Below are 24,612 nucleotides of genomic sequence, written 5' to 3' on the forward strand. Positions count from 1 at the left end.
TGACGGCCACTCTGGGGACCTAAGTTCAGGGTCCTGCAGACACCTGGGCCTAGAGGTGGTGGTGTCATGGACAGGGCAGGGCTTGTGTCCCTGTCTGTGTGGTGGTGATGACGATGCTGACAGTGATCGGTGATGCCTGAGGCCTGATGCAAGGATGCACTTGAAGTCTGACCTCTGTGTAATTGTCCTCCCACCTCCCAGATGGCGGGCTGGGGAGGGACTCGTTAAACCTCTGGATGAGTGACAAGGCGCAGGAGCTGGCAGCATGCCTGTGAGCTCGGTTGTCCATGAGCCAGAGACCCAAGAGCAGGAAGAGCAGAGAGAGGGAGGGGTTCACCCGGAACAGAGGCTGAAGGCGGGGGGCAGGCAGCGTGGGGTCGCTCGGCAGCTCCTCCCCACAGAGGGTGAGCCCCCAATGCAGAGGCCACCCCATGAAGAGGCAGCACTGGTGAGGCCAGGGTGCGACTCTTCCGCCTATGCATCCTCCCTTGTTTAACACCAATGATTATTAATTTTTTTTGGAAGCCACAGCGCCCCATTATTTCTGGCTTCAGTCAGCACAGGAGCTCAGTCGCCGGACCACACGTTGTCTCTGAGCCAGGCAGGGTGCAGACTGAAGCTGCAGAGTTGACAAGGCTCCTCCAGACGCCAGCAGGGGGAGGCCTGGGGTGGCCAGTGGAGAGGGGTGGTTGTTAATAAGGAACAGCTGCTCAGCCCCAAGCCCCTCCCAGTTGAGGAACTTAGCAAGCCAGGAACCGTCCCTCAACTAGGAAGCACAGGGGGGTTCTGTAAGCAGAGCTGCCCTGGTGGAGCTGCTCAGGAAGGGTGGGACCACAGAAGGGGCTGGATGGATGTTGCCGGGGTCCCTGGAGGGGGCTGGGGGTCAGAGGTGCAGGCAGACAGGGAAGACGAAGGAGGGAAGGAAGAATGGCAGCTGTGGAGCTGCTGTCCTGCCTGGGCAGGTCATGCTGCCATTGGCAAGAATTAAAGGACTTCCTCAGAGAAGGAGTGGGAGAGCCAGACTGTAGGAGGGAGGGAGAGGCAGAGACTGAAAAGGCACAGCCCTCTGCAGCCCCATGGGGAGCAGGGTGGGACCGGGTCCCTGTGGCATGCTCGCCGTGTGCCAGCGTCCTCAGGAAAGATGAACCAATGTTCACACCTTGTTCCGGTGAAGGATGGAGCAGGAAACAAGCTCACAGGGAAATCCACGTGGAACCCCACTATTCATCACAGCTCCAAGACCACCCTTCAGTGCACAGGCAGTGACCTCCAGGAATGGGGAAGAGACAGATGGCCTTGCCGGGGTTTCTACTCCAGAGGTCAGCACAGGGTGTGGGCACAGGGCTTCCCTGTGCTGTGGGTGAGTGGCTCAGCAGCTGTCTCCCGTGTCGCCTGCCTGCAGGGTACCAGATTGCCTACCGCCTGGCCAGCAGCAGCCCCCACACCTTCACCACCGTGGAGGTCGGCGCCACAGTGAGGCAGTTCACAGCCACCGACCTGGCCCCGGAGTCCGCATACATCTTCAGGCTGTCCGCCAAGACGAGGCAGGGCTGGGGGGAGCCACTGGAGGCCACAGTCATCACCACTGAGAAGAGAGGTAAGACCTTGGGGGACCCAGGGGTACTGCAGACGTGGCGGGCACCGCTTCCTCAGTCAGGCCTTCTGGAGTCTGTGGGGTACCTGGGAGGCTTCGGCCTTCCCTTCGTAGAAAGAGAAGGGATGTGAGCATTTACAAAGCACCCATTGAGCCGATACGGAGCCGGGCACACTATCAAACAGCATTGCATTCACATGTTCAGCCTCACACCTGCTCTCTCAGACATGTGAGCATTCATTCACACCTTTAGCCTCACACCTGCTCTCTCAGACATGTGAGCATTGCATTCACACCTGCCTCACACCTGCTCTCTCAGACACGTGAGCATTGCATTCACACCTTCAGCCTCACACCTGCTCTCAGACACGTGAGCATTGCATTCACACCTTCAGCCTCACACCTGCTCTCTCAGACATGTGAGCATTCATTCACACCTTCAGCCTCACACTGTTCTCTCAGAAACATGAGCATTCATTCACACCTTCAGCCTCACACCTGCTCTCTCAGACACGTGAGCATTGCATTCACACCTTCAGCTTCACACCTGCTCTCTCAGACACGTGAGCATTGCATTCACACCTTCTGCCTCACATCTGCTCTCTCAGACACGTGAGCATTCATTCACACCTTCAGCCTCACACTGGTCTCTCAGACACGTGAGCATTCATTCATACCTTCAGCCTCACACCTGCTCTCTCAGACATGTGAGCATTGCATTCACACCTTCAGCTTCACACCTGCTCTCTCAGACACGTGAGCATTGCATTCACACCTTCTCCCTCACACCTGCTCTCTCAGACACGTGAGCATTCATTCACACCTTCAGCCTCACACTGGTCTCTCAGACACGTGAGCATTCATTCACACCTTCAGCCTCACACTGGTCTCTCAGACACGTGAGCATTCATTCATACCTTCAGCCTCACACCTGCTCTCTCAGACATGTGAGCATTGCATTCACACCTTCAGCTTCACACCTGCTCTCTCAGACACGTGAGCATTCATTCACACCTTCAACCTCACACCTGCTCTCTCAGACACGTGAGCATTCATTCACATCTTCAGCCTCACACCTGCTGTCTCAGACACGTGAGCATTCATTCACACCTTCAGCCTCACATCTGCTCTCTCAGACATGTGAGACAGTCTCGGGTTTAAGGAGAGCAACGTTGCTCACAGAGTCTGAGTACCTGGGGCAAGGCTGCAGAGTCACCACATTTGAGGGTGAGCTCCCTGAAGGCAGCCCCCAGTCTCTGATGTTAAACCCATGTCCTCTGCTTAGCAGGTGTTCAGTAAGTAAGTTTTCCAAATAGCTGACTTCCTGATGAGAACTGCTGGGGCGAGCAGGGCCCTGCTTCACACACGGGGGCAGGTGCTCTGTGCATTGCACTTGGCCTATCCTCCCTGCAGCCCACGGAGCAGTATGTCATTAACTCCGATTTTTACCAAAGACGAGACGGAGGAAATTGAGAGAGTTTTATTAATTTGCCCAGACACACAACTGCGGAGCTGAGATTTGGATCCGCCCCAACACCGTGAGGGCAACTCTTCCCATGAGTCTGTAGCGGGCGCTCTTCTCAGTGGGCTCTGTGCACGTCCTTGGGCCTTTCAGTGCCCAGGGTTGGTGCCACAGGACCCTCACCTCAGCAGCCCCGGCTCCCACTCCAGGTGCTGACATTGCGGCCAGACCCAGGGACCTTGTGGGAATGAGGACAGGAGGGAGCTTCCAGGCACTGCTGCAGGGACACTTGGAGCACATGGCTCTGGCCAGGCTCCTATTTTTTTTTTTTTTTTGAAACAAGGTCTTGCCCTGTTGCCCAGGCTGGAGTGCAGTGATGTGATCGTAGGTCACCGCAGCCTGGAATGCCTGGGCTCAAGCCGTGCTCCCACCTCTGCCTCCCCAGTAGCTGGGACTACAGGCACACACCACCCAGCTAATTATGTTCTGAAGAGACAGAGTCTTACCATGATACCCATCTTGGCCACCCAAAGTGCTGGGGTTACAGGCATGAGCCACCGTATCCAGCTAATTATTTTAATTTTTGTAGAGATGGGGGTCTTACTATGTTGCCCAGGCTGGTCTCCAGCTCCTGGGCTCAAGCGATCCTCCCGCCTCAGCCTCCCAAAGCTCTGGGGTTGCAGGTGTGAGCCCCTGCCTTTTGTCTTTCCATAGCATTCAATGAAAACACATCCCCTCCATCACCACTACCACTATCATTATTATTAATGTTATTAGCTGGAGAGACAAAAGCCCTCAGTCACCACAGACACCCGAGGTGCTTCTGCAATTAAAGCACATGGAAGAGGTGCCCTGTGAAACGGGCGCCCCCATTGCCCTGCTGCCACCCCAGGTATCAGCACTCAAGGCTTCTCAGGAAGATGGTAATGGCTCTCTCAAGCAAACATTTTGACTTCATTCTCTAATGTATTTGTGTGGTTTTATGGTTCATTTATCTTAAGCATTGACTGTGCCCCTCCCACGAGCCAGGCACATGTGCAGGTGCATCACAGACACGGTCTCACAGCAGGTCCCCTTATTTCCCCGTGTCCCGCCTCACAGTCCCGCCCCGCGGTCCTGCCCCACTGTCCCACCCCACACTATGCCACCTGATAATCGGGCCCAGAGATTTCGGAGATTTCTCCCCTTCTCCATCCTCGTGGCTCAGGGAGAGGGAATCCAAGAGGCTTGCTAGTTACCACTAAGTCCAAGAGAGCCTTTGAAATGGGATACTCTGGGCCACCTTGTGTGCTTACAGAGGCAAGTGCTGATGAAGTGAGACCGGAGGCCTCCTCCCACACCCGCCACTGCAGGCCAACAATCAATCGCCACTTTACACATGCCACGCATTCTAATCAGAATCAATAATCTTCATGATAAACAATTAAACAATTATTCCTCCTGCTGCGGGGCTTCTCTGCTGAAATCGATGGGGTGCGGAGGCACAGCAGTGGCAGACGATGGGCACTCCAGGCTGGGCCTGGCCCCGGGCACCCCACGTCCCCCATCCAAGCTACTGCAGACACCAGAGGCAGTGACAGCCCAGAGGTGTCCTCACCTACAGCAGCACGGAGTAGACGCCATAGATGCTTTAGGCCCTGGGTGACTGCAAGAAGGAGGGAATTCAGCTTTAAAAGTGGACTGAGCCCAACATCAGAAAAAGAGAGACCAAAGGCACCACAGGGCTTGGAGCAGCCCCCAAGACCCTGTGACCCCAGCAGTCATCACAGACACAGTGCCTGGTGGTCTGGCAGCCTAGGGACCCCTATGTGGCTTTGTTCCTGTCTGTTGGTCTCTACGAGTAAGTGCATCCAAAGTCAGCCTTAAGACAGCTGCTTGGCTGGGTGTGGTGGTTGACGCCTATAATCCCAGCACCTTGGGAGGCCAAGGCGGGCGGATCACCAGGTCAAGAGGTTAAGACCATCCTGGCCAACATGGTGAAACCCTGTCTCTACTAAAAATACAAAAATTAGCTGGGTGTGGTGGCACATGCTAGTAGTCCCAGCTACTCAGGAGGCTGAGGCAGGAGAATCCCTTGAACCCGGGAGGCAGAGATTGCAGTGAGCTGAGATCACATCACTGCACTCCAGCCTGGCAACAGAGCGATCTCCTGGGGATCCTCCTTGGGAAGGGCAGCCTCTCACATGTCCCTGGTCTGTCCTCATTTGGTTGCAGAGCGGCCGGCACCCCCCAGAGAGCTCCTGGTACCCCAGGCAGAAGTGACCGCACGCAGCCTCCGGCTCCAGTGGGTCCCGGGCAGCGATGGGGCCTCCCCTATCCGGTACTTCACCGTGCAGGTGCGAGAGCTGCCCCGGGGCGAGTGGCAGACCTACTCCTCATCCATCAGCCACGAGGCCACAGCCTGCATCGTTGACAGGTACTAAGACAGCAGGAGGACAGCCCCCCCAAGGAATGGTGCCCCGGCCGCCTCCAGCCAGCTCCTGTCCAGATAGTGGGGAGTCTGTGTGGGCCAAGCAGGCGTACCCCTGAGAGCACCGGCCCCCTTTCTTTTTGACACTCCCCATGCTGGGAATCCCAGAACTCCTGGATCCTGGAGCCACCTCCAAGGGTCCACCCCCAGCCCCTTCCCAGAGTCTGATCTTCAGGAAGTTCAAACTTCCTGGGCTGGTTTGAACACCCCAGGACCCAGGGATTGGCAAAGCAGGGGGGTGGGCTAGACGTGTGGGCTGGAGTCCTAGCCCCTCCCAAGGCTGGCAATGGGAAAGGGACCATGTGGAGGAGGGCTGGGCCGGCCTCAGGTGTCAAGGGCTGGAGGGACATTGCGTCCCCTTGCGTTCTCGAAAGCAGCAGGGAGATGGATGGCACCACGAGTGCTGTGCTTCCTTAGTGATGGCTGATGGGGAGACGGGAGGGCATGCCTGGGACAAGACAAGAATCCATCCACTCAGTTATTTACTGGACCTGTGGGCTCAGCGTGGGAGAGGGCTGCACTGACAATAGCAGCGGTGTCCTGTGGGTCCTCCAGGGTCCTCACGACTGCGGTTACAGACTCACCCACTCTTTACAGACAAGGAAACTGCCACAGTCACACAGATGGGCGTCCTAGGGCTTGGAAGCCACCCCAGGAGTCCCGCACCCTCACCATGTGTCCTGCCTGGGCCCTCCTGGGGCCTGTCGGGTTTGCAGGCCCTGCCCGGGCAGGGCCACCTGTGACACCTGCCTTGTGCTTCTCATCAGCCCAGAGTTTGGTCCCTTGTTGCTGAGCTCACACTCCAGGCTGTGGAGTGGGGCTCTTAGAGTGAGTCCCTCCGTGTCCAAGGGCTCTGGAGCCTGCACCAATGCCTAAGAGGGTGGAGGGGACGAGACGGTCGTCTCCAGGCTGGCCGAGCTTCCTCTGTCTCTCAGATGGTCACATTGGTCAGCTCTGCGTCCCTACAGTCACCCAGTGAGGGGAGACCATGATCCCGCTTTACAGAGGAAGACCACAACCAGAAAAGTCGGTCACTTGCCCATAGCCCCCACCCAGCCTCCGTGTCGCCCAGCCGCCTTCATCTTGGAGGCTGCCCGTCTCAGCCCTGCCTGGCTGAACCTGAACCTAGGGAGGGAGGCAGGTCCCAGATGAAACCCCTGGCAGCTCCTCAGAACACCACCCTTGCCCTACTCTGCCCTGGAGGCAAAGTTCAGACTTTGGAGTGAGGGCTGATTGGAGTGTGGGTGTCGCTGGTCCTAGATATAACAACGGGGGTTTCAAAGAGAAGAGAAGCATCCAAAACCCCCATCCTTGGCTTGAGGACCAGGCCCATGATGGAGGTGAAGCCCTTGCCCAGGGAGGGGTGGCCCACCGGGCATCTCGGTACAGAGCTGTGAAGCTGGAACTGTGCAGGCTCAGCCTGGCTTCTGTCGCTTGCCGTTGAGTGATCTGGGGCAGGTGACGGGTTCTCAGGCATCTTGAGCTCCCTGGCCTTTGAGTTGCAAGGTTTGGAGATGATGATAAGGCCCTCTGGGCGGTCATGGCCATGGATGGGACTGTCGCCTTTGCCGCCCCCACACGGTTGCCCCAGGAGGCACAGCTGGGTGTCAAATGCAAATCCTGACCAGAGTCTCTGAGCAGCCCAAGAAGGGTCAGCCAAGCTGCGGGAACCCATGGAACCCATGCTGCGGCTCCCAGGCCCCCATTGGAGACCACAGACCAACAAGGAAGCCAGCGCCCCAGTGCACAGCTCCAGCTCTCTGCGGCCCCAAAGGACCCACCCTGGCGCAGTCACCCTCTCCAATCTCATGGTCCAAGCAGCCCTCTGCTCTTCTGAAAATCGAGGCGGAATGGTCCCTGCACACAGGGCTTGTTCGCAGCAGGGCCAGAGCCACTGCCTGGTCTCCCCCCGTGCAGGGCACAACATCTGGTGAGGTCCGTATGCTGGCAGGTTGGAATTTAGAAAAGTTGTTCCATCCCCACAGCTGTGGTTATGCCCCTCATGTTAGGAAAACGAGGCTGCAGCAGCTCCAGCTTGATGTCCCCTCTGAGGTGTTTTCCCTGGTGTTCTAGTCACTCAGCTTCCAGACAGTTAAAGCTTTGACAGGACTTCACCACCACCACCACCACCGCCATCCTCATCGCCATCATCATTGCCAGAATCCCCTCATCCTGTCCAGCACCTGTCATTTTCAACACCACTTCCATCTGTCATTTCATACGATGTTCATAACAACTGTGTGAACACAGAGACCAGACTTCTCACTATCCCCATTTTACACACACAGATGTTGAGGCAGAGATACCTTAAGTAACGCATATGCGGGTGCCTCGACATCTCTAAATGGAAAGGATATTTCCTGAGGTTTTTGTGGTTGTCACATTCCGGGAGCCAGAGGTCAAGTCTCCATCGACACAATCCATGTCCTGCAGTTAATTTACAAGGGTCTGCAACATCTGAAAACCCAACACGTGTGCATCTGAACACCAAGCTTTCCGCAGTCAGTCTCCCCTTAGTAGCCGCGTGGCCTTGGAAAAGTCCAACCCTTGGCTGCCTGCTAGGACCCTGACTTCTCGTCTGTGAAAGGCAGGGCTGGAGCGGGGATCCTGCTGTTCCCTCCAGCTCTGTGAGTCCAAGGTTTGCCTCATTACTGACCGCCAGCGAACTGGCAGCCAAGAAATAAGGCGATCGGAAGAGTCAGAGTGTCCACTAGGTTCCTGCCAGCATCTCACTTGCCCTTTGAGCGACAGCAACAGAACTCGAGAGGCACAGTTCTCTTCCCTCCGGAGGAAGGCGCTCCTAGTAGCAGATACCATCCTCCCGGAGCCCTGGAATTCTCCTGGCACAGCCCCGAGGGTCAGGGGAGTGTGGCCGGGTGCGCCCAGCCTGACTTAACAAACTACACAAGATGCTTAGCTTAATCGGCAGTGTGTTCACAGATATAAATAACCTCATCCTTTGTGTAACCATCTAAAAGAAGGAAAAAAAAATCCAACCACTATTCCTGAAGGCTTCTGAAACCAAAAGACTAATTGTGTGCCTGGGACGTCATGCTGGAAAGGAGAGGTCCGTGTTTCAGGACAGACAGTTTAATTTGGTATAGGACAGACCACTGTCAATTTCCTAATGGGCCAGAACTAGGACAAATGCTTCCTCTGCCTATCAATAGAGAACATGTCACAGGAGAATCCCAGGAAGGCGATATTTTGTACACTGCCACAGTGTAATCTCCCTTCCTGTTTAATAATCCTGACAGCTACATTTTACTTTCACCAGTTGTGTGAAATCTGCAAGTATCCAAAAAACATAAAGAGTTTAACTGTCTAAATTTGGTGACCGTGACTACGTGCAGGAAATATGGGTCTAGACCCCCAGGGAGAGGGGTTGGGTCTGAGACGTGTTCAGGCATTGCCAGTGTCTGCTTGATGGTTCAAGTGAGACGGGGTAGCCACCTACAGAAATGCAACAGAAAGGAAGAAGAGGGCTCTGAGCCCAGTGTGACTTGGAGGTTTTGGATGTCACTTTAGGACAGAGCAGTGGCCGTGTGGGCTCAGGGGGTGGCTGTGTGTCCGGTAGTGATGGGCTCAGCTCCTCCTCTGAGCTCTCCCATGGGATAGATCAGGGGGTCCAAACAGAAGACAGAAAGGCCCGGATGGAATGAGCATGGAAAACAGCAGGGATTCAATGAATGTCAGCACAACGGCCCTAGCTCCATTCGGGTGACTTCCTTCCTTCCTTCCTTCCTTCCTTCCTTCCTTCCTTCCTTCCTTCCTTCCTTCCTTCCTTCCTTCCTTTTTCTTTTTTCTTTTTCCATATAATGTAATTTTTAAAAATACCATTATTTAAGAATCAGATGAACTGAGTGTGGTGGCTCATGCCTGTAATCCCTGCACTTTGGGAGGCTGAGGCAGGAGGATGGATCACCTGAGGTCAGGAGTTTGAGCCCAGCCTGGCTAACATGGTGAAACCCCATCTCTCTACTAAAAATACAAAAATTAGCCAGACGTGGTGGTGGGCGCCTGTAACCCCAGATACTCAGGAGGCTGAGACAGGAGAATTGCTCGAACCTGGGCAGTGGAGATTGCAGTGAGCCGAGATCGCGCTACTGCACTCCAGCCAGGGCGAGAGAGTGAGACTTCGTCTCAAAAGAAAAAAAAAAAAGAATCAGATGAACTTGGCCAAGGCTGGGATACATGAGCTTGATATTCTTTGTGATACAATAGTGAGGTCTAAGTGTTTGTGTTTGGTTGGTTGGTTATTTGTTTTTGTCTGTCACCGGAGCTGGAGTGCAGTAGCTCCATCATCACTCACTGCAGCCTCCAACTCCCGGGCTCAACATACCCTCCTGTCTCAGCCTCCTGGGTAGCTAAGACTATGGGCATATGCTGTCATGCCTGGCTAATGTTTAAATTTTTTTTTTTTTGAAATAGGGTCTCACTGTGTTGCCCAAGCTGGTCTCAAACTCGTGACCTCAAGTAATTCTCTCACCTCAGCCTCCCAAAGTACTGGGATTACAGGCATGAGCTACTATGCCCGGCCAATAGTGAATTCTTAAGAACATTTTTAGTGCCTTTCAGATAAGCTAATAAAGACAGCAGTGAATCGCTTTAGAAAGATGCTCAGCACTCATCCATTTTATATTAGAACCAATATGAATGAATGAAGCTCCTCCTGTTTAAGACTCTGCATTTAGCTCTGAGGCAGGAACATGGAACTTAAGCTATGTCCTTCCCCGATGCCCATTCCAGAACACTTTGGCTGTGGAGGTCAAGTTTGTGTATATGGTTAGCCATCCGAGGCAGTACAAGTACAAACTGGCTTTCTGAATATATTGGTTGTTGATTTGGGGTAGCAAGAGTTCTGATAGCAAGTTCAGATAGTGAGGGTCCTGTATTACCCAAATTATTTATTTCCTGAGTTTGGGATGATTAGAAGAAAGAGATTAGATGGCAGATGTTTTCTCAAAAATATCCCTAAATCTATCCAGCTTCTGAGTGTGTACACGGAGATTTGGGAAGTGAGGCATGGGGAATGAGCAAAGGCCTGGGGAGGCACCAGGCAGCGTCGATGGCTTCCTGGGGACGAGTGAGGACTCCGAGGTGGGGGAGCCAGAGAAAGCTTTTGGGAAGACAGGAAAAAGCACATCACATTTATTCATTGCCTGCTGTGCACCACGATCCACCCGACTCCATGAGGATGGGTGATGTGATGTCATTTTCACAACAGCCCTGGAAGCCCGGTGCTGCTATCTCCATGTCCATAGCCAAATACAGTGAGGCTCTGAGACACTGAGTTGCTCCAGCGAGTAGTGGCGGAGCCAGCATTGGAATTCTGCCAGGCCCACTGCAAAGCAGAGTTTTGGGCTGGCTTGGAAGCATGAACAGAATGCAGAACTGGGGGCAGTTAGAAGGGTTGTAGGAGGGTGTTCTTGCATCCTGTGTGCGTTTGTTCCTTTATCAAGGAGTCACCAAAGTCCTGCTCTGCCACAGGAGGGAGCATGGCAGGAGCAATGGGGGCAGGGGGCTCAAGGATCAGACGTTTAGCCTAGGAGGTAGACCAGTCATCCACAGGAGCAGCGCTGCAGGGAAGTGAAGAGGCAGGTTGGGGTGAGTGCACAGAGGATGCTACCGTCTGGGACCACAGGGCCAGGAGAGGGGATGAAAGCTCTGCCCGCTGCCTGTCTTATTTGGGCAGTGGGACTGCTCCTCCCGTAGGCTGCCGGAGCTGCGTTCTGCCTGGTTTCAGGGCCGAGAGGGTTACCTCCCGCAGATCCGCATTCTGTGTTCCCTGCAGCTCGCAGAGACACTTAATCAATCCTTGTTGAATGAAGTGAGTCCGGCAAAACACAGGCCTCACGCTAGGAACTCTGCTCTCTGTCCTCCTGTGCACCCAACCCCATTTGTCTGGGAGCCAGGCTGATTTGTCCAGCCACCTGACACGTATTTACGGCACACCACGTGCGCCCGACTCAGTGCCAGATCCAGGCAGGACAGTGGAGAAAGAGGGGTTTCAAGGAGCTTGCAGTGTGACTCCAAACCCCCAGATCATAGCAAAGCATGAAGTACTAAACAATGCAGTGCTGAGTATAATTACAATTCAATGCCAGAGGCCAGTGAGAAAGCAAATACATCAATAAGTAAGCACAATCGTGAATAAATAAATAAGTAAACAAATCATTTCTGCAATATCTACTGTGTGCCAGATGTGACTCTGGTATTTATATGTCCTCATAGGCAACCCCCCTCCCCACCCCGAGAAACTTCAATGATGGGGAATAGCGTCCTTATTCAATCCTTCCTCTCACAGATCTGCTGAGCGCCCTCCTGGGTGTTCTTGGCTCTTGGGGTACAGCAGGAAAGGAGGCCGACTCGATCCCTGTCCTCTTGGATGTTGAGTCTTGTAAAGACAGACAGTCATCAAGGAAATGTCACCCATCATGATGCAGAAGATGAAGGGAAGGAACAGGGCACAGGAGACACAGGGCAGGGCCATCTGAGCGAATGCTTACAGATCCACAGGAACAGCTGATCCGTAGCAAGCTTGCACCACATGCCTGACTCTCTGCTGAGTGCCTCACCTGAGTTTAAGCCTCATATCAGTTTCATGATGCCTGTGCTATTATCAGCCCAGACAAGGAAACTGAGGCAAAGTATGCTGTCCAAGGTTAACTGGGAGCTGGAAGCCAGGCAGTTTTAATTTGGGGTCCACGTTCCTAATGCCCACTCTGCTGCCTCCTGGTACAGGAGGAGAAGGAGCCAGTGGGGCTATGGTGGGAGGCGCAGGTGGATGAGGCAGGGAGGTCACGGGAGAAAACACGTGATTATCACCCAGACGAGACAAAATAACTCCTAGGATGCTAGGAACAGAGGGGAGATTGTTTGTTTTAACTTAGCAAAGGCTATCTCCCAGAAATGTGGAGCAAAGGTCATTTTGTGGTCGGACTTCAGAAGCATCTCCATTAAAGCTGGGGCCAAGGCCAGCTGCCTTCTGTGGCTGTTTTTCCAGTTGTGGACGCTGAGTGCAGAGGGGCTGAGATGTGCCTGCGGTCAGGGACTGGGAAGTAGCAAGACCAGACCAGGTTCTGGAGGGTTGCAGTAGAAAAGCATGCCTTGAGGTGTGAGCTGGTAGAGAAACACTGTCACCTGGTCTTAGGCAGGAATAGCATCTGATCATGATTTCCAAAAATGGTTATCAGTTTTCTAAAAAGCAGAATCCTTCCCTTAAGCCAAATATGACCCAGCCCAAATGCATAAACCCGATGGGCATGGAGCTGCTGTTGGCTGATACGGGCCATGTGGGGCTCTGGACGTCAGAGGCTTCAGAGTCCTGGGGGTCCACAGGGTTCCATTTGAAAGGCACTGGTTTACAGATTCCGTTGGGAATGAGGACAGAAGACTGGGTTTCAGGTGATGAGGGCTTCGGCTTAGAGTGATAGTTGAGGAGACTTTTAGACATGAGTAACAGAGGTTGAGAGTCCTGAGGCACCCCGAGTTTTCTGGTCTGGAAACTGAGCCCTCATCTATGAAGAGCCACTGCCCGCCAGGGAGGAGAACAGAGCAACTTCCTCACTTGCTCATTCGGAAGTCAAATAAAGGGCATCTGAGAGGAACCAGCCAGTGACTGAGTATGCATGGGCTGCAGAGCAGGTCCCTGACTAGCTAGGGCTTCACCAAGATCCCAGCATCATCTGCACAAAAGAGTTTGGCTGAAGTCTAGTCTCAGACATGGCATGGGGCTTGGCACAGGAGACCCATTGCATGTGGAATAGCTGAACGGATGGAAGGAAGGAAGGAAAAAGGAAATGAAGAAAAGGGAGGGAAAAGGGAGGAGGGAAGGGAGGTGGAAGGGAGAGAAGGAAGGAGGGAAGGAAAGAAGGAAGGAAGGAAAGTGGGAACGGAGGAAGAAGAGAGAGAAAGAAGGAATGAGGGGAGGGAGGGAGGAATGAAGAGAGGAAGGAGGGAAGGGAAGAAGAAAGGAAAGGAAGGAAGGAGGAAGGAAGGAAAGGAAGGAGGGAATGGAAGGGAAGAGAAAAGGAGAGAAGGGAGGTGAAAGGGAGAGAAAGAAGGAGGAAGGAGGGAAGTGAAGAAGGAAGGAAGGAAAGCAGGAAGGGAGGAAGAAGGGAGAGAAGGCAGGAAGGAGGGGAGGGAGGGAGAAAGAAAGGGAGGAAGGAAGGTGAGTGAGCAGATGGAAGTAGGCCTGAAGTGCTAACACCAGAAGGCACCTCAGGCAAGCATTAGTCCCATTAAAATCTCCATCGAAGGGCTGGGGGCATTTTTCACTTGGATGCTTGACAGGATGTGGTCTTTTGTAAAGTGACATGTGACTGTTGCCATTTACTAGTCCTGCAGCAATGGGCCTCCGTTTTATCATCCTTGAAATGGGAATAATAATGCCTCCTCTCCCAGAGCTCGCGTGGGTTGAAAGGGGTTGCACTTGCCAAGTGCCTGGCACCATGTCAGCCCCAGTGAATGGTAGGGATGCGGGGCCGGTGGGTCTCTGCCTGCAGCCGGGCAAGAAGTGGACCTTAGAGAGCCCTGCGAGGCTGGGCCTGGCCAGTAAAGAGCTCCAGGAGGACGGAGCGTGGGAATCAGGCGGGAACTCATTTTACGCTCTGGATCAGCACAAGGGCCCAGGGTATTAGCGCTTCCTGAGGAATTCTATGGATCCCTTGGGGAGCAGTGATGTGCCCACCGGAGTGCCAGGGGTGGCTCCAGTGAGGGGTTGGCAGTGCCTCCCCGAGGAGCCCTGAGCAGAATCTTCCTCCTGGCCAGGACGCCCTGCACTCACTGCCCTCTGTGCGGCTCCTTTCTCCCTGAGGATTTCGACCACCCAGGTGTTCAAAGGCTCCTCCCAGTACAGGTCCAGGGTCCTCTTAAAGCCCCTGCTCACTGCACCTAGGAAGTGATTGAGTCCAACCCAAGAACAGCCTCCTTGCTGACCTGTCTCGGGCCCACACAGGAGGCCAGAGCTCTCAGGGCAGGGGAGGGATTTGCCCCTCCTCCCAGGGCTTCACCAGGAGCGCCTGAGGGCAGGACAGGGAGGCAGGGCCCCCGCAGTCACAGTCTCTTCCACATTGCAGACTGAGGCCCTTCACCTCCTACAAGCTGCGCCTGAAAGCTACCAATGACATTGGAGACAGCGACTTCAGTTCGGAGACAGAGGCGGTGACCACGCTGCAGGATGGTGAGCAACCCAGGGCCCAGACTGTGTTCCTGGCCACTGCCCCTGGAGCCTGAGACACTTAGGCCCCACTTTCGTCTTAAGCCAGGAAGGGGTCACCAGGGAGCGGTGGCAAGCAGTAGAATTCCATTAGTGACAGACAGCTCGGAGGGTTTCCGCACAGCCTGTGGTCATAAATCAAGGTTTCAAGGGCTTCCAAATGGAATAGAAGGCTCTTTGATTGGCTTCCAAAGGCCCTACTATCCATTAGCATCCCAGAAATTGAATAATTGATAGGGTCATTAAAAATAAATGTCAGCGGGTAGCTGGGTTTTAAGAGATTTTCCCAATTTTTCTCATTCACGAGCCGCTCTTTGACAACAGCGCAGGTAAGTGATGGGAAGTGAGGTCTCCTCAGAGCTCCAGGTGGTGTTTTCACCTGCTCCATCCTATCTCGGCGGCGTTGGGCCTGAAGATGGATTGTCATTCTGTGTGGCCCAGGCCTGTGGTGAGCCCAGGAGGCAGCTCTATCAGCCGCGTCCAGCGGTGATCACAGGACGGGTGGGATGGAAAAGAATGGATGGTGGGGAATAGCTCAGCTCCCAGGCCGGAAACCCAGCACTTAGTTCACCCAGCAGTGCTTCATCATCATTCCCGCAGCCTACCCCCAAAGCACTGTCTTTTCCATTTAATGCTCCAGTGGAAGAATTTTCCAATAAACCAATTTCCAACTGGCTCACCCTATGACCTCACATCTTCAGTTCTGCTCTCTTGGTGACCTGAAAGTGTGGTTTCTCCCACACAGGCCTCCCTTGGCCTCAGGGACCAGCAGAGGAGTTGAGCAAACCATTCCTGGCTTCTCAGCAACTCACAGAGGCTGTTTTGCTGCAAACCCTGCACTCCCAGCAGAGCAGAACCCGCAAGAGCCTCCGACAGGCGCCAGCTGTGCTCCCAGGAAAAGTGCACCTGCCCCTAGAAAAGCACTGTCTGGCTTCTGTGGCTCCTGCCTCTCGCCCAACTCTTTTGTGAGCGCAAATCCTGGGGGTTTATTGGAGCTGTGGGGAAAGCCAGTGAGGCGGAGAGGAGCCGCCCTGGGTGTATGGGGTGGTCCAGGGCCTTAGTGAACCCTGCTGGGCCCTGAGGAGCTGGGATCAGCCCCAGGAGCTCACTGTCCAAGGGTCCCACATCCTTGGATTCAACCAACTGTGGATTGAAATGTTCAGAAAAAAAGTTAAAAATACAAATTAAAGAAATACAGTGTAACAACTATGTATTTGTTTGGAGAGTATTATGACATTGTACAATTTCTAGATCACTCATAAGGGTGCCTACAATTATAACATTGTAACATTGTTATATAACAGTGTTATAAATTAGAACATGGTAGGAGGACTGATGAGTAACCTAGAAATGGTTTACAGTATTCAGGAGGATGTGTGCAGGTTACATGCAAATACTGCAAAGCTTTATTGTAGCAAACCTGGAGGCCCAGGCTACTTGTAACTGGAAAAGCCTTCCCCACTTAAAGTGGGGACCAATGTCACACTAAACCACAAGGGAAAGGCTTTGCAGCAACTAAATTACAAAACAAAAACTATATAAATGCATTCATTTTAACCTTACCTTTAACACAGTTGAGGTAATGTTTGCAACTAAGCACTAAATCTTAGAATAAAGAACAAAAACCCACACGAGCTGATGTCATTGTCATAATCTCTCTGACAGATTGTGTGAGAGCAAAGTGCAACAGCCTCCTTTGCCCTCCAGGGTGGCATCCAAAAGGACCATTTTTGAAAAAAAAAAAATTCAAGGGCCTCTTCAGACTCCGGAGGCTTTTCTTATCCTTTGATATTCAAATCAGGCTTTGATGCACCTATCTTGTCATCGTCTTTCCTGGGATGTGCAGTTTTCTTTTTGCAATGGATTTGCATTGTATTTGTGTTGTATTGTCTTACACTATCTAGAGATTGGCAGGCACAGACTCTCTCCAGGGGTTGGGAAACCCTTGGCATGGTAGGGAGAGTCCTCTGAGTATGTGTACGGTTTACTGATGAACAGTTTCTTTTTACAGTGATTTCTATTTCTCTGCACAACCTCACAACTCGAGGACATTGAGAACTCCCTGTAATGGCACTGCTGTGTCACCATGGCTGTCAGGAAGCTGGCTAGAGGGCCCACCATTAAGCTGGAACCATAGGAGATTAAGAGGGTTGGAGGGAGACCCATTCCTAAAGCAGAACAGGGACGGTGGAGGTGTGACTGATGCAGGCACTGCCAGGGCTGACGAGGGGGTGCCTCTCAGGTCCAGAGGAAAATCACAGAGCAGGTGACCCTGGGACCCAATCTTGGGTTCTGAGTGGAGAGGCATCTGCTAGATGCACAAGCAGGCCTGTGGGAAGATCCTCATTCCGTTCAGTGAATATGGACTGGATGTAGAATGCATGTCGTGCTTCTGCTGGGCCCCCAGGATCTTACAGCTGGGGAGGGCTAAGAGTTCAGTTCAATATGCCAAGACAGGACCACACAGATTTGGAGGGAGCAGAGGAGGCAGGGAAGAGGGGCACAGAAGATCTCTTGGATGTGGCAGATGACAAGAAGTTTAGTTTGGCCAGAGTGCAGGGCATGGCCATGGGCAGAGGTCAAACCAACCTTGTCCCTCCACAGAGCAGAGCAGAACCATGGCAGATCCCTCTTTACTTTACCCTGCTGTCCCAGCCAGCTGCAGCCTCACCAGAAATTGACCCCCTTTCCTGACAGCCCTTTAGCATTTCAAACCAAGTGACCTGGCATGATCATGTGTCCTATTCAGGAAAAGTAGCTCTCACCTAGGTATCTAAAAAAAAAAAAAAAAAAAGATATGTTCCCTGCCTCTCCCAGAAGATCTGAGCCCTGCAGGGAAGGTCTCGAGCCAGAGAGCTCCAGGACAGCGTCTCTGGAGGGGCGGCTCTCAGAATGTCCACCACAGAGAGAGCCCAGTCTGGGTCTGTTTCTCAGGGCCATTGTTAGGGTTGGGTTCCTCCTATCCCGGGCACAGGCTTTGAAGGAGAAGCTCTGGGAAGCCCCAAGGAAGGGCAGGAGAAGGGGACCCCTGGAGAAGGAAGGAGGCAGGGCTCATCAGCCTCCCACACTCCCTGAGGGTGGCCCTGGGAAGGGCGGCAGAACATAACAACCACCCTGATCCCCGCTTTTCTCTCCTGTGTGTTTCAGTTCCAGGAGAGCCCCCGGGATCTGTCTCAGCAACGCCACACACCACGTCCTCTGTCCTGATACAGTGGCAGGTAAGAGCGCGGGGAATCACATGCATTTTGTCAAATGTGTTCTCATTTCCCTGCACATTCAGCCACGATGGTTGGACATGGACTGCAAGTGGAGCCCTGAGCTAAGCGTTTGAGTGTAGAACCAAGGAGACACCCCCTCAGACTCACAAACGTGAGGGGGAAATGGTGTCAATTATCATCTCAGTGTAATTTCCAAAACATGGGAAGCAGGACTGCGATGCACGCAGAGAGTGAACTTGACTCCCCTTATTCAGGAGGACCGGCAGGATGGGGAGGTCAGTCTGAGAGTGTTGGAGGAACTGGGTATGTCTCGGCATTTCACCGAGGATGTTGGAGCAAGGCTTCTATGTATACACAAATTGGTTATTGCCCTACAGGGCAGTAAAACTGCAACCACTGGAGTTAGCTTTTCTAGAGAAGTAATCTGCAACCAAACAAAATATCTACGGATTGTACGTATTTTCTCGAAGTCTGGGTCTTTATTTATCATTATTATTATTATTATTTTGGGGTAGAGTCTTGCTCTGTCACCAGGCTGGAGTGCAATGGCACAATTGGCACAATCTAGGCTTACTGCAACCTCTGCCTCCCATGTTCAAGCGATTCTTCTGCCTCAGCCTTCCAAGTAGCTGGGATTATAGGCACATGCCCCTATACCCAACTTTTGTATTTTTAGTGGAGACAGGGTTTCACCATGTTGACCAGGCTGGTCTTGAACTCCTGACTTCAGGTGATCTACACGCTTCAGTCTCCCAAAGTGCTGGGATTACAGACGTGAGCCACTGTGCCTGGCTAAGTCTGGGTCTTTAATCTCCAGTGCGCAGTGAGTCAAACAAAGGCATGTTCTTCCAGATAATCACAGACTCCTTGGTGGGCCTGCTCAACAATTCTCCAGTAAGGCATTGAAGGACACGCTGCCGTCTCTTTCCATTAGTTTCAATTTTGGGCAATGCTTACTAACAAGTACATTGACGACAAATATAACAGAGGGACAAAACTGCCGAAGGAAGGGCTGCAGGCCCCAGGGAGATCCCAGCTGAAGAGTGGGGTGGGGAGCTGCGCCGTGTGGCCCGGGTCCGGGGCAGGCAGATGTTGAGTTTCCCCAGGGCTGGAACTTGGCTTGGCAACAGACACAACAGACGGACCGGCAGGGGGCCAAGCGCAAGGGCAGAGTCGAAGCTACTGGCCCGCAGGGAAGTTCCCGCGGCCAGAGTGGGGGCTGCCTTGCCAGGGAGCTGGGAACATGGTGGGATGGGGCTGGCGTGGGGCAGGTGCGGCGCGAGGCCAGGTCAGCCTAGGAGTAGCTGCTGGGAGCTGGGGTTGGGCTGGGGTCAGGAGGGCAGTCTGGTGGGCGCGAGATTTTTCCTCGGAGCTGATGCTGTCCTCAAGGACAATGGCAGGGTGCCCGAGGCAGCAGGTGGGAATGATGGTTCGGGAAATCAGGAGAAAATCAAGAGGGGAACAATGGTCCGGACATGGCCTTGGAGAGCGAGGGGGTTTCCCAGCCACATGCCCTCCACTGGTACGGAAGGGGGAGACAGGAAGGGGTTCTGGGGAAAGGAGGGGCTGCGGGAAATGGACGGGATGCTGGGAAACACAGCCGAGGCCACCAGCAGGTGTCCCAGACAGCGTCTTCCAGGGCCCTGCAGAGGGGCCACTCCAAAGAGCAGTGGCTTCACTCTGCAGCACGGAGGACGAGGCCCAGGCTAGGACAGTAGGTGCCAGAGATACCTGCTGGGCCGGGAGAGAGACGTGCTGAGTGAGCAGCGCCAGCCGCAGCCTTCTTGGGCATGGGCTTGAGGTGCGTGGTGCTAGAGATGCAAGAGAGGAACCCAGTGACCAGAGCCTGGCTGGGCCGTGGGTGGGGCCAGCCAGGGGAGCTTGGGAGCGGCTCCGCTTCCCCTGTCTTGCTGTATGATCCTATGAAATATGACTATGTTTGAGGTATGAAAGTGGCAATTTATGTGATTCACCCGCATATCATTTGCTACTGCCACTTATCTGAGGGATAGAGAGTGGGCGTTTAACAAGCTGGGTTCTGTGAAGAGCGTGTAATCTCCTTCAAGTGTCCATGGAGGTGTGCAGGGCTGCGTCCCGGCTGCCTTTGTCTGGCTAAGGGATCCACCTTCTCTGGGTAGGATAGGAACATTTCCAGGGCATGAAAGAATGTCCCAGCGTCTCCTGGTGGAACTGGAAGAGCGCTTCTGTGGCACTCAACCCTGCTGAGCTTACCAGAGCATAAGGGGGCCAGCGTGGGAACCAAGAAAACAGCCTGGGCCCCACCCCTGCCCCTGGGAAGCCACAGCCCCTGATCTGTCTGGGAGCCACTGGCAAAGTGACAAAGGACCCACCCACACTTACCATTGGGCGACTGTGGCCCTGAGAGGACCCCTGGCTCCGGGTTCCTCCTTTGTAAGAACAGAAGGTCACAAAGCTGAGCTCAGGTCTCATGCAGCATCTGCAGTCTTTGGGGCCCACCAGACCCCCAGACCCGAGCTTCAGCCCTGACTCCCGTGAACGTCTCCAGTGGGAGGTCAGAGACATTCAAAATGGAAACACAAAGTCCCAAGTGCTTGTTTCCTAACCTGCACCAACACGGTCGACCACAAGAACATTGGCACTTTGTACCATGCTGAATCCTACCAGAAAATTCCCATTTTCTTTGTCGACATAGCAGCAGCCTGCCAATACCTCACCTAGGTAAGCTTCTTTCCTATAAAGGCAGTGAGTGTCAGGGCTGGGATGCGTCACCTCCACCAAACAAGGGTTGTGAAGGCATCACCTGCTGTCGGCCCCAGTGGATGGTGCAGAGCTTGAGCCCCGCCTTGGTGCTGCTGGACAGCTCAGGGACGTGCCTAGTGCCGCCTGGAGGAGCTGGGCTGGTGTGTGCCTCAGCCATCCCCCTCCAGAGCCCAACAGAACAAACTAATTGCACGAACAGGAGGTGGTCAATACAACGTCCTGTAGAAATAAATGCTTGTCAACTGCCAGGCAATTGAAGTATAATTAAAATTATGAGTAATTTACTGCATCAGAACAAAAAGAACAAAGAAAAAGAAACTCAGTTTAAATATAGATTTGCATTCCAAATAAAATGTTTCACCTGTAAACGTGTTTTTTTTTTGTTTTTTGTTTTTTTTTTTTTTTTAGTAATCTCTTTAAAAATGCAAACACAGGGCCAGACGTAATGGCTCACGCTTGTAATCTCAGCACTTTGGGAGGCTGAGGCGGGTCGATCACCTGAGGTCAGTTCAAGACCAGCCTGGCCAATATGGTGAAATTCTGTTTCTACCAAAAATACAAAAATTAGCTGGGCATGGTGGTGGGCACTTGTAATCCCAGCTACTCGGGAGGCTTAGGCAGGAGAATCGCTTAAACCCAGCAGGTGGAGGTTGCAGTGAGCTAAGATCACACTATTGCACTCCAGCCTGGGCAACAAGAGCAAAACCCTGTCTCGGAAAAAAAAAAAAAAAAAAAAGCAAACACGGGCTGTAATTTCAAGGCTATAGACCCATTTAAATGCCTCCCATAGTAGACTGTCAGGCTTGATTCTTCTTAGTAGGACAGTCAATCCTTGCCTTGCATGGGGTCCAGTTCTGTTTGAAAACTAAGGATTAGAACTCCCTCTGTCTCCCAGGGTGGAGTGCAGTGATGCGATCTCAGCTCACTGCAACCTCTACCTCCCGAGTTCAAGTGATTCTCCTGCCTCAACTTTCTGAGTAGCTGGGATTACAGGCCTGCACCACCATGCCCAGCTAATTTTTGTATTTTCAGTAGAGACGGGATTTCACCATATTGGTCAGGCTGATCTCAAACCCCTGACCTCAGGTGATCCACCCGCCTTGGCCTCCCAAAGTGCTGGGATTACAGGCGTGAGCCACTGCGCCCAGCCTTGTGTTTTCTTTTAAAGACAGGGTCTTTCCCTGTCACCCAGGTTGGAGTGCAGTGGAGCAATCATAGCTCACTGTAGCCTCCAACTCCTAGGCTCAAGAGATCCTCCCACCTCAGCCTCCCCAGTGGCTAGGACTACAGGTGTGCACCACCATGCCTGGCTACTTCTTTAAAAGATTTCATAGAGATGCAGCCTCACTGTATTTCCCAGGCTGGTCTTAAACTCCTGGACTCAAGCGATCCTCCTTCCTTGGCTTCCCAAAGTGCTGGGATTATAGGTATGAGCCCCTGTGCCCAGCCTGTAAGTGGGTTTTGAGGCTGTTTTCTAGCAAGGAAAAAATTACTAAGCAATTGATTACATCATGCGGGAGGCTCTCAGTGTAACAGGCACCTTCCCAGAGGAGGGTTACATCTGCCTGGGCAAAGGCGGGGAGGCATCCCACCGCTTCACACATCTTGGAGTTGTTTCTTTTTCTCTCCACTTGTGCCATCACCCACAGAGGACCAGCTCTTGCATGGGGTGCTGAGCTCTGGAGGGGACCGAGGCAGTCCGCAGAATCTGAAGAGCTTTCATTAAGCGTGGTGGGCTCTATAAGGCATTGCTAGGAAGACAGCAGAAGGAACAAAACTAACTCTGGCTGGAGGGGCATCTGAACGCGCTTTGTGGGACGGATGGGCTCCTGTGGTGAAAGGCTGGAGAAGCTCGTGGCCCCTGGTACAGCCCAAGGAAAGGCTCACGGGTGACATCGCTGGTGTTGTGTCTAATGGGGATTGCGTGTAGAGCCTCCTGTGCTCTCAGAACCATCAGGAACAAACTCCGGAGAGAATCCCTGTCCTACTTTCCACAAAGCAGAAGGCACAGGATGGAGAGTGAAAGCTCGGATGCCCGGGGGAACCACGGTGGCCGGATCAGATTGGGATTTGGGCACCTGCTCTACCTGAACTTGCAGGAGACAGTGGCACGTGGTTGAGCCTCCCTCAGCCCAGCTCCCTGTCTCTAGAACTGGGAGAGTTAGGTCCTGCCCTGATGCTACCCACCTCAGCAGAGGGAGCTGGGTGGGAAGTTCCACAGAGGCCAGCAATGGCAAGGGGCCCAGGGGTCCCTGTGCAGGCAGCTGGAAGGAGGGAGGCTTTCCATGCAGGTCCTGCCTGCTCCCACCCCCAGGCCTTCCCTCCACTCAACCCTGCAGCCTCCAAGATGCCCACCCTCCCAGGTCTTCCCCAGAGCATTGACTTCCTCCTGCCTCCCCTACCTGGTGATGAAACCCAGGCACGCTCCTACCAGGTCATTTGCATTTAAACAGGTGCTTTTGCTTTGGCATGCCCGTAATCCCAGCAATTTGGGAGGCTGAGGCAGGCAGATCACGAGGTCAAGAGATTGACATCATCCTGGCCAACATGGTGAAACCCTGTCTCTACTAAAAATACAAAAATTAGCTGGGCATAGTGGTGCGTGTCTGTAGTCCCAGCTACTTGGGAGGCTTAGGCAGGAGAATTGCGTGAACCCGGGAGGCTGCAGTGAGCAGCCCAGGAGGTTGCAGTGAGCCAAGATCATGCCACTGCACTCCAGCCTGGCGACAGAGTGAGACTCCATCTTGGAAAAAACAAGCAACAACAACAAAACAAACAGGCTTTTGAAAAATGAAGAACCTCCAGAAGGCTGCTGGTGAATTTCTGAGGCATGGCAGGCCGAGGGAAGGTGTTTTGAGGTGGGGCTCCCAGTTCCCTTCAAGCTTCTCTCCACACAGATGGCCAAGCCAGGGTGCAGTGACACACAGATGAGGTCATCTTGAACTCCAGCAAGTCCCACTCCACCCCAGGGCTCTGGCTAAGCATCCGTCATGGCTGAGGCCTGGCCCAGGTGCTGTGGGCATTTAAACATGAACAAGACCCGAACATGGCCTGCCCCTGGGCATATGCAGAGTCAGAGACATGCGAAGGGCTGGCTGGGGATACGGGTCTGAGGTGGAAAGCGAACCTTTTGTTTAAAGTCGTATAATACTCTGGAGACCATCTGGCCAGACTTCTGCCTGTTGTGGGCACGGGTTTGAGCCTGGGAGTTTGAGCAGCCAGCCCAAGCTTATACTGCAAGGTGGCTGCAAGGCCAGGACCCGAATCTAGAGCCTGACCTTGACCTTGTGGGTTCCATGGAGCTACCCTACTGATGCCTCCAAGCACCTCTGGAGTTGGAGAGCCTGTTTCACGGATTATAGACAGGTTAATCCCAAAGTCCAGGAATGGGAAATGTGGTTGAACCCAGTTCAGAACCCCATGCGGGCAGGCCTGGGCATCTCCGTGAAGGCACCGGGCCCTTTATAAGTGAGGCTCCCACTGGGAAGATGGCACCTGCTAACAGAGTGGCCTCCGCCAGCTGCTGCCTTCAAGGAAGCCACCCTCTGGGGGTATGGCCGCCTGTAACCCCTCCCCAAGCCTGGAAGACGCCTGCTGGGAGGGGATGCATTTTGACTCTTCAGGGATTTCTGGTGCAGACAGCATCAGTTAGCCTGTGGGCCATATGTGGCCCCAGCCCGGGGGCTCATGGACATTTTGTCTGTTGGGCAAGGGAGATTGGCCTTTTCTCATAACTCTAAATCGTCTCATTCACCTTGGCTAGAAATATCTGCAAGTCCAAGATCAGTTACCTTCGGCCCCTTCCCCTCCATCTTCCCGCCGCCCCAGAGGCTGGGAAGCCACACTTGGTCCCCAGGGAGAACATTTTTATCGTCTCAACCTCCTAACTTCCTGCTTAGTTGATAG

The 24,612-nt window shown here is 53.4% G+C and overlaps 1 protein-coding gene across 1 annotated transcript in view; it reads left to right on the top strand.

Moving 5' to 3' along the window:
- SDK1 (sidekick cell adhesion molecule 1) overlaps positions 1-24,612 on the top strand; it is a 136,810-nt gene that overhangs the window by 13,031 nt on the left and 99,167 nt on the right. Inside the window, exons 3-6 of the mRNA XM_025380758.1 lie at positions 1,403-1,597; positions 5,271-5,472; positions 14,607-14,710; positions 17,894-17,964. Coding sequence (XP_025236543.1) covers positions 1,403-1,597; positions 5,271-5,472; positions 14,607-14,710; positions 17,894-17,964 — 572 coding nt within the window. The remainder of the gene's footprint in view (positions 1-1,402; positions 1,598-5,270; positions 5,473-14,606; positions 14,711-17,893; positions 17,965-24,612) is intronic.

The sequence above is a fragment of the Theropithecus gelada genome, chromosome 3 (assembly GCF_003255815.1).
Source record: "Theropithecus gelada isolate Dixy chromosome 3, Tgel_1.0, whole genome shotgun sequence".
Classification (NCBI taxonomy): Eukaryota; Metazoa; Chordata; class Mammalia; order Primates; family Cercopithecidae; genus Theropithecus; species Theropithecus gelada.